General features: G+C 35.1%; 1 protein-coding gene across 2 annotated transcripts; it reads right to left on the bottom strand.

The window, feature by feature from the left end:
- Positions 1-2,703: 2,703 nt before the first annotated feature.
- On the bottom strand, positions 2,704-9,099 carry LOC128996706 (decapping and exoribonuclease protein-like). Of its 2 annotated transcripts, none has more exons than XM_054422147.1 (5): positions 8,414-9,099; positions 6,458-6,677; positions 5,173-5,407; positions 4,012-4,147; positions 2,704-3,877 (listed from the first exon to the last, which is right to left on the bottom strand). In XM_054422147.1, exons 1-5 carry the CDS (start codon positions 8,819-8,821, stop codon positions 3,677-3,679), a joined length of 1,200 nt encoding a protein of 399 aa, XP_054278122.1. In that variant the 5' UTR covers positions 8,822-9,099; the 3' UTR covers positions 2,704-3,676. The 2 variants fall into 2 exon arrangements, with proteins under 2 accessions (XP_054278122.1, XP_054278123.1); XM_054422148.1 differs by having other exon boundaries at positions 5,173-5,404.
- Positions 9,100-9,666: the final 567 nt, after the last annotated feature.

The following is a 9,666-nucleotide window of genomic DNA, read 5'->3' as shown; positions in this document are numbered from 1 at the left end:
ATTAGCATCGGATGAACATGAATTTATTCCTGTGTATAGATTACCACTTTTAAATAAGATTGCATTACACAGTGAATTACCAATGAACGATGGATGGGTGCATTCATTGTGGTGCATTGCGCAATTTGATTTGGTGAAATTGTGGCGCAAGGCCGAACCTTCACAAAAGTTGGCATTTATCTGAAAAACCCAGTGTTTACCTATGGTCAACTTTATGTTGTTTTTAGATGGGTGGAGGCCAGATGATGTTAATAGTACTAGAACCAAATAAAGACCAAGGAATCGACTAAAATGGATACTATGTTGTTGTATTAATAGCAGGGCTGTGCGAATCCAGAAATTTTGGTTCGAATCTGAATCCGAATCATAGCTGTACAGATTTTATCGAATCCGGATCGAATCCGAATATTTTAATTAATCCCAAGTCGAATCTGGGTCGAATCCGAATCTCAAATTTACAGCCATTATCGAACCTGGATCGAATCCGAATCTGAAATTTAAAGCTGTTATCGAATCCGAATATTTAAACATTTTAAACCTGTTCAGAGTCTAATCCAAATCCGAGGAAAGTCTGCAGTACCAATTTTCACATTTTTAGACCACATTTTCTGGGGCTGAAATAACTTAGGGAATTGCTTAAAAAAATTCTTGAAATGGGCCAAATAAAAAAGTTATAAAATTTAGGCCTACCTATTTGAAGTTTTGAAACTAAAAAATTGGGCATAAGTTAGGCATACCACCTAGGCCTAAGTTACTCGCTAAAGTGATGGACTACCAATTTGTGTAGTCTAAAACATAGGCCCAGCCTATTATACACCTCGGTGTTAATCCTCCACACAAGCCTATGTCTGCATTACTATTACAAGTAACAACTAACACTGTGAGGTTAAGTTTACTGATAGCCAAGATAGGGTTCAAATGCGACCTACACTAATGTGCCTAAAGCCTAACACCAAGTTGGTCAGATTCCTAACATGAACCAGTCAACAACAAATCGGAGTGCACAAATAGTTTTTTAGTGTCTAAAAAATTATATTGAAAATTATATTCAATCAGAATCTAGTAAATTTGAATATCGAATCCCAACTCGGATCTATTTCCAAGAAATTCGAATCTCGAATCCGAACCCGGATCTCTTACCAGTAAATTTGAATATCGAATCCGAATCCAAATCCCTAAAAAGATTCGGATTCGATTCGTTTTTCGAACTATTCGCACAGCCCTGATTAATAGTCAAAGATACTAAACAACATTGTTTCAGAGAGATTTTCTTACAAAATTAGCATTTTACAATTTGGATGATGACATTATCTCAATGTGTTTTTGTCTATATTTAAAGAAATCTATATAGATTTAATTAATAGTCATGAAGATTGTTATTGAAAATGCTCCTTAGTTGTATTATGATTAGAAAGCTTATATTATATACACACCGCATGAACAGTCCTTTGGAATTTTTATTTCAAACAGAGCAGACATCAAAATGCATTATGCGGGTATGTAATAACCATTATACATATCATAATATACAAAAATGTTAAATAATAATTCAAGGTAGGGTAACCCATGAGACTAATAATTTGTACAAAATAATTACTAGAATATAGGGGCTATTGCCCCTACAAGCCACTAGTAAAATAATAAGTTTAATTATTTATTTATAAAAGGGAACTACTACAAAGCTTTGTTTGTAAAATATAACTAAAGAACTAAACTTAGTAAAAATACCCCCGCCGCAGCAAACCTGCTGACTAAGCGAATTTCCATTTGTCTGAATTGATTTTCAGTTAAATATATTTTAATAACATTAGGTTTAACGAGTACCTAGGTTTGCTGCTACAAGGAAACTAATAAAGTGTGTTTTTGAGTAAAATATTGATAGCTTAGTACAAAATAAATAAATTTGCCAAGTGTGATCAAAATATATCCATAAACAAGCAAACTACAAGATTTGACATTATTCTCCATAAGAATAACATGGGAATTTTAAATTTACAATTTTTTAATTTTCTTCGTTACTAATAATCGAACAAAAATACTTTTATATACTAAATTATTTGTTTTTTTAAGCTCTTTAAAAAGGTCTAAAGAGAAATCGGGAAATTTTGTGTTTTGAGGGTCAAAAGTGAGAAAAACCAATTTTTACCCCATAAAACGTAAATCCCCGTTCCCATGGTCCGATCGTGCTGGTTCGCGAACTCATTCAAGTTTATCCCGCTTTACACCTTTAAACCAAATTTCATCAAAATCGGACAAAAATTACTCAAGTTATCGCGTTCACGGACGTATAAATATATATATATATATATATATATATATATGTCTATATATATATATATGTCTATATATATATATACATATATAAAAATTTGAACGAATGGTGTTTTTGGCCTCTGGGGACATCAAAATGAAAAAGTAAATCGGTCCCGGGTCTAGGTCTTACCGTGCCACCTACGGTAATAGCTACTTCCCTATAGGGAAATTCGCTAAAAAGGTATAAATGTGGAAAGAGGGTTCTTCAATTGTGCCGTTAACTAAGCGGTAACTTACAGTTCAGTTGTTTTGGAGATCAGTGGTAGATGTGTAACCTATATTTTCTAAAATTGATTTAAAGAACAACATTATTCTCTCCTGTGTCTTTGTTATGTTGTGAAGCAAGATAATGTAACTAGTAAAAAAACAATCATGTTTTCTTATAAAAATAATTTATTAACTGTTTAGTTTTACAACCATTACATACCATACAAATATGGTTAGCCCTGCACCGCAAATGAATACAGAATCAAAAACAAATAAAGTAATGAAGGATTAGAAACATATAAAACTGGTCATTGTTATAAAACAATGCAATGTATGTCTATCATGCTTACAGCCTACACTTTTAAAAGCAATCTTACATCAAATGGTTAAAAATAAATATACATGGTCTCCTTTTAAAATATTAACAAAAACAACAAAAAATCTGTTTGTACTAAAGTTGTGATCCGACAATGTTTTTTTATATAGTGCTAAAATTTAAATAAGGTTACCCTTTACCAGTTTTACTCGAAGTTGGAAATTGCTGAAATGGCACAAAAATATACTGTGGAATAGTTGAACTGTGAAGAAACGTTGATTTTTAAATACTGTGATATTAAATATCTGGGCAAAAGTGAAGTGAAAAATATTTCCTAGCAATTATTTGTACATAACTAATTTTATAGCAGTAAAGTTCCAACATTTTCTCAACTATCCAATTTACATTCATAATATAAATAGTAGGCTATATTTGCTATTGGTTAAAGTCTATGAAGACTACATGCTGTTACTTAATTTTCGTATTTTAGTGTTTTCTTAACTGAACCCACTAGGGTATTTAAGCTAAATCATTTTCTAATTCATCTCTGATGAATAACCTACATTGAATCAAAGAGAAAAATAGGAACTGATCCAAACAAGTTTGTTATTAAAATTATGTCTCAGTTTATATTCAGTTTTTTTGTTCCTTTGGAACAACATTGTTCAAATGTTCAACCTAACCTTAAAACTTACTTAAAATAAAACTGTCTTTATTGACAAAAACTTAACAAAAAATAACATACTCTGATGCTTCAAGCTCTTGATATGAACACAGCCTTTGTGGTGAATTGTTCTTAAATCATTTGTAATGTTCACTTTACAATACATGCTAACTGTTTTATGACTCTGATTTCAAATACCAATCAGGCACAAATGAAAACTCAGATTGCCCATTGATTTCCTTGCCCGTGATAGAACTGCCAGGATTCCATTCAAATTTCCACAATGCATTCGGTCTTGAACTTTCGTTTATACATCGCTTCACAAAGTCCAAGAACTGGGCGCAGAAGTTCATACAGACACAAGGGTCCCAGAAACCCTGCAAGATAAAAATGAAGTTAAAAATCACTTCAAACAATAAAATTTAAAACGTTTGATAGCTGTAACTTATAGACTATGTTTAAAAACACATTGTACCTGAGGCCTAAATGGAGTTAAGTAAAAATCACTAACCTTGGCCATTTTAGGTATCTCCCTCACTTTGTATTCTTTCACAGTAGAAACGATGCCATCATCATCTCGGAAACCGCAGTAAATCGTCTCAATGCCAACGAGGAAACTTTGACACCACCATTTCAGCAACTTGTATCTGTTAGTCAAAACAAACGGGTGTTAAAAAAGATAAAACCTTTGGTTAAACAAGGATAATTTATACTCTTAAAATAAACTGATTATGATTAAAATATTTTAATTGTACAACTTCATTTAATTTCCCAAACTTTCATCTTGAGCCAGTAGGGGGTTACGTCCTTATTCTAACTCATTCTTACCCACGATGACATTACATAAGACATGTTAAAAACTATTGCTTAAAAGCTAACATTTTATTCAGAATATAGTGCAGACAACTTATGAAATAAACAGTTAACTGATGTAACAAGTATGTCTAGTCTAGGCATTTTACAGTGTAAACAAGCTAATAAGTAGCTGGCGCTTAATTCAATAAATCTCACATAACACAAACGCTAGTGTTGCATTCAGACATAAGCAGAACTCTACCATCCAGCCAACAGTAACTGGAGACTAAATAACCAACTAGTTGCACTGACGTACCTCTGATGTTGTTCTACATTGGCAGTTTCGATTCCCATTAGTCCAAGGTATGTGCACAACTTAGCTAGTTGTTGAGCGACTTAGATTAAAGGTGTCTGGTTTAGGTGGAAGTTAAAATCCAACTATCAAGAACAGCTGGGTAAGTTACTAACCGTAAAAAGTTACTGACTTTTTTTTTTTATTAAACCAAAGTGAGTTTACTGAAGCTTGCTCAAATCAATTTTGCTTCTTTTAACACTAGCATAGAGTTGGAGAATAGGAATATTATTTCATTTAAACATTGACATATTAATTTAGTATATGTTATTTAGACATGTGAAATCCACATAACCTACATTAAATTATACATTAATATAGAAACCATAAAAAGTTAGTGTCAATGGGTTAATGTAATTTCTTCCATAGTCAACATTCAAATGTCCCAACAAAAATTTATGTATTTTTATTTTAAGTAGTAGGCCTAAACTATCCTTGTTTGAATATACTCTAATTTAACATTGATGGCAGGTTTTATTTACGAGTTTACTTCAGCTCTTAAAATCTAGGTAGCCTAAATCATACCGCTTGAAGCTTGTGTCCTGACGCTGAGTCTCAATGTGACGACTGGTCTTGAGTTCTATAAACGGTGCCTTCATGCTCCTGAGCCCCGCTGCGTCCACAGGCTCATCACTGCACACGCCGTCCATCTCCGCAGCGTAAACTAAACTGTTGCCGCTCAACTTGCTTCGGAAAATGCAGCACAACTCTTCAGTCTCCAACACTGGATGTGACGTGTCTGGTTCTTGACCAGGTTCTTCTGCAGAAAAGAGCACCACTTTACTAACATTTGAGTACGGTTTGAGTTCACCTATGACCAACTAGCTTAGGCCCAGTCCTAGCTGGACAGCAAGAATTACTAGACGGTGACAAAAATTAGTATTAAGTTGGTTATTCTTTGTATAAACCCTGACCTGTCCAATTCCTTATGGCAAAGGATGTATGTATGTATGTAGGTGGCAAAATATGTGGCAAGACAGGGCGACGCGCCATGGACTGAGGCAGCTGTGGTGGATGGCGATCCGTTGCGTCGCCGGGGTAGCGCTACCAAATACAAACATACTGCATTTGTATTTTGCGTAACCAACGGGCACAACGTCACTCTTGCTGCTCAGCTAGGACACTCCCATTACTTATCATGTGTTTGTACCCGTCACTCTTGCCGCCCAGCTAGGACGGGGCCTTAGGATCGATCGAGTGATTTCATAACTATTTACAGTATAATTTTTATTAGTACCGGTAATGTGATAAATTATTACTTTCACCAAAATTGTATCTAAATAAAATATCATGTAACTTATTATGAATCAAAAAGTTATTTGATTGTTATTAGTACCAATCCTGGGCAGTACTAATTAACAAAATTTGTTAGCTTCACTGTGGCACCAGTACATAGATTTTGTAGGCCTAGACTAAGCCATTGGGTTTAAAAGACTCTTTTAAAAAGTATTATATTACATTTAATTTTGTAAAGTCACTATCCACCTAATTTATTTTTTAACTTTAATTATTTAGTGCTGGAATACCTGAACCTAGTAAAATTTCAATTTGTGTCTAGGCCTAACAAAAATTTGTTTCGTTCTTAATTAATTTTCTTGTTTGTGAAGGTCATTAAAGAATGTTGAGGATTTAAAACAATAAACTCTCACGTAGGTTGGATTTGTTATGTTCTTTTAGCCTAGATTTTTTTTAAACCTAAGTTAGGCCTAGCTTATATTTTTTTTATCTTAGGTCATTTTTTAGCCTCATAATTATTGTCTTGTTCTATGACCTAAGCCCCGTACAGACTTAATAACCAAACGTAACATACCAGCCAACATAAACTGTTCGAACTTGTAACCCCAAGACTGAAATTGTTTTAGTCTGTCTGAAACATTTTCTTTCTCTCTCTTCCTCTTTTCAGTGTCAAAGGCACATAAAAAGTTTGTATTTTTCAATCTCGTAGCACAAATAATCCAGCCTTCTTGCTGCTCGTAAGGTGTACACATAATAGTGGTCAGAAGACCTCGGAAACACACAAAATCAGCTGTCTGAAAAAAAACATACAAATTAGGCCTAAATTCGGCTCCTTGTGAGAGTTATTAGTAAAAGGTTGTACACCTTAAAACTTATTAACTTAATAATAAGAAGAAATCTTTATTCGTAAAAATACAACTAGGTAGCCTATCATTGAAAAAGTCATAAGATGTAACTTAACCCTTACCGGACGGGCAAAATCGTGACATAGAACGGGAAAAAATAAAGATTAATTTTCCTTATTTGTGTTTTGTTATAGGTACAAGTTTACCGTAGGCCTACATAAAATAAATACAATGGAATAGGCTACTTGATACTGTCAAAATAATTGTTTACTCGTTTTTAACTATGCGGTAATATCCGCTACCCGTCCGCGGATGAGTAGAAAAGCAGTGGATATATCCGCCACCCGTCTTCGAAGATATGACCATGACAACGTTAGGCAATAAATTAAGAACAATAGGTATGTAAACAATAAATAAAGATGCAGTGTTGAGCACGAAACGTGGAGGGGGGCAGCATAGGAGAGGTGGGTGGTGCGCGAGAGAGGGGGTGGCGCGCGGGAGAGGGGTAGGGGTGGGAGAGAGGGGGGAGTGCAGCCATGCAGAGAGCAGGAAAGTGGCGCCTTGGTACCGCGAAATATCTGGTTACTGCTCATGCACCTGCCAGTCTAAAGAGAAGGCGGATATATCCGCTTCCCGTCCGGAACATCAAAAACCATAAGCGGATATATCCGCCACCCGTCCTTTAACGCCAAAGACTTAGGCGGATATATCCGTCACCCGTCCGTAAAGGGTTAAGTTAGTTTTTGGGGTGATAATGTTTCTCCCATTTTTGTGCAACCAAGTTTGATTAAGTTTACTTTTTAAAGACTTATCCATGCACGCTTTGTTAGTTGTTTAGTTTGATATATCGATCGATATTTTCATTCGTTCGTTTGTGCCAGCAGATATGGAAATGCTCCCATAACAGAAATTCGGAGAAATTACATAGGCCCCTACTATATCCTATCATTGCACATCAACTTTGATCCCGACTGACTGGTCTGGTTTTAAGTTAAGTTATGGCTGTACATCATGGTTGGGAGCTACTGCCTTCCATATAGACAAAAAAGTAAGTTAATAGGCCTACTTTAGTTACAAGCTAAGTTACTACTCTGTAGTTATGTGTCACTTCTTTGAATGTAAGAAAAACTATAGGTCGGCCGGTTAGAAAGCGTCCTCGTAGCATTGGTGAGAGAGAGATACCGTACCGGGATGCGAGAGTGAGACAGACTATGGCTCTTACTCCACTCTGCTGCTGCCACCCCCAACCTTCTTTGAATTGCAGCTTAAATAACTTATTAACAGCAATTAAATTATACAGCTGATCAAAATATAAATAATTACCGACGGTACGTTCTTCATAACTTGAGAAAAATAGGTCCTGCAAAAATATTGTATAGCCTAAATCGCATCAATATTTGAGGATCATGAAATGTTATTATATCATTGTGTACGCAGTTTCATTTGGTAACACAGGATTCCAACTCCCACAACACCGGGGCAGCGCCGTTCCGGTGTCTATCGTGTAGTATGAAAACGGCCATTGGCAGCGAGGGGGAACATACCCTTCCTCGCCGTTACCTCCCCTACATGCGCTAAAAACTTTGCGCAGGTCGTTTTCTAAGCGGCCGACCTATAATGGGCCTAGGCCTAAGAAAGATTGATTTTTTGAGATTTTTCACATCTGTGACTGTCTCATAACTTACTTGAAATTCTTCTTTTTGATTCCCTTCTGCTTGTATCCAGGTAAATATATGATCTAGTTTCTCGTTGAGCAACTCATCTTTACGAACACATTTTTCAATACCTTCATTTAAATTAAAATTTACTTTGCTAGCAAGACCTCCTTGACGAGACTTGCACCAAAACAAGTACTTAAGTTGACTTTCATTAGGAAGAAACTTTCTGTTTGTATCAACACTGAAGACACCAATCACTGAAGGTTTTTGGAAAACTGGAAATTTTCTTCCATCTCGAATAATTTCAGTTCGTTTACATTGAACAGTATTGTCATCATCATTTAAGGTTAAATAGTTGCTATTTGTTTTAACATTGAAATTGTTGTAATTCCTCCCACTTGAGTTTCTGTTGTCGAATTTTCTTTTGGTATTCATTGATAATTTGTTCACGACAGTCTTATAAAAAAGCAAACATTAATGGTTAAGTAGATAATTTATGATAATGTTAAGGTTAAGCATTGAGAAAGCCTAGGAATCAGGAGTGCACTCTTTCGTGGAAACCAAGTCGCGTGTGTTAAAACTTAGATATAAGTAATTTGCTATTTTAGCCTCGATAAAATATATTTTAGGCCTACGTCATTTACTTTATAACACAACACTTAAAGGAGCAAACATTTACACTAAGTTATGTTCCAAGTTTGTTTACTCTTGAATGTTTTGCCAACAACAAAATAATGGCAATTGGCAATGGCTGGCAGCAGAAAGAAAACGCTGACACGTTACGTATTTACTAAATTATTGTCACATTCACATATGATATTAATAAACAAAACGAAATAGGAAAAGAGTAGTTCTAATGAAATTAGGTCATTGATTATATATATGTATAATCAAAGAAAGGACCATATGGGAGGCATAATGAAAGTTTTCTGGAATCTGGCTTTTTTTCGTATAGACTACTAACTTTACGCTGGCAACGCAGAGCGTAAATTTAAGAGAATGTATTTTTTCTAATTTTTACGTTCATGTTTCATGATTTGTACTTTATAACTTGATTGCTTGGTTATAACACTACAGACAGCCTTAGCCGTGTGGCCTTCCCCATTCTGAGCAAAGAGGTCTAGAAGAACAAGGTGACCTAGACTAAGAAATAGTGACTGTGCAGCCTCAGAAGTGGTGATGGACCGATGGAGATCCGACGCTGATCTGGTTAGGGTTCACTTACTCTACGAATCATTGACACAATGAGCCTCCAAATATGTAATTCTTAAAACACATGG

Source organism: Macrosteles quadrilineatus, unplaced genomic scaffold (genome assembly GCF_028750875.1).
Source record: "Macrosteles quadrilineatus isolate MER2022 unplaced genomic scaffold, UCM_ALF_1.0 Scaffold_6__1_contigs__length_79288215, whole genome shotgun sequence".
Lineage (NCBI taxonomy): Eukaryota > Metazoa > Arthropoda > Insecta > Hemiptera > Cicadellidae > Macrosteles > Macrosteles quadrilineatus.
Note: the sequence above shows the minus strand (reverse complement) of the source record. Positions and strands in the feature narration are given on the sequence as shown.

Coding starts and splice junctions, on each gene's coding strand:
- LOC128996706 (XM_054422147.1), bottom strand. CDS start 8,821: ATGAATACCAAAAGAAAATTCGACAACAGAAACTCAAGTGGGAGGAAT. Junction 6,678..8,413: donor ATCAAAAAGAAGAATTTCAA/GTAAGTTATGAG, acceptor GTTTTTTTTCAG/ACAGCTGATTTTGTGTGTTT. Junction 3,878..4,011: donor AGATACCTAAAATGGCCAAG/GTTAGTGATTTT, acceptor TTTATCTTGCAG/GGTTTCTGGGACCCTTGTGT.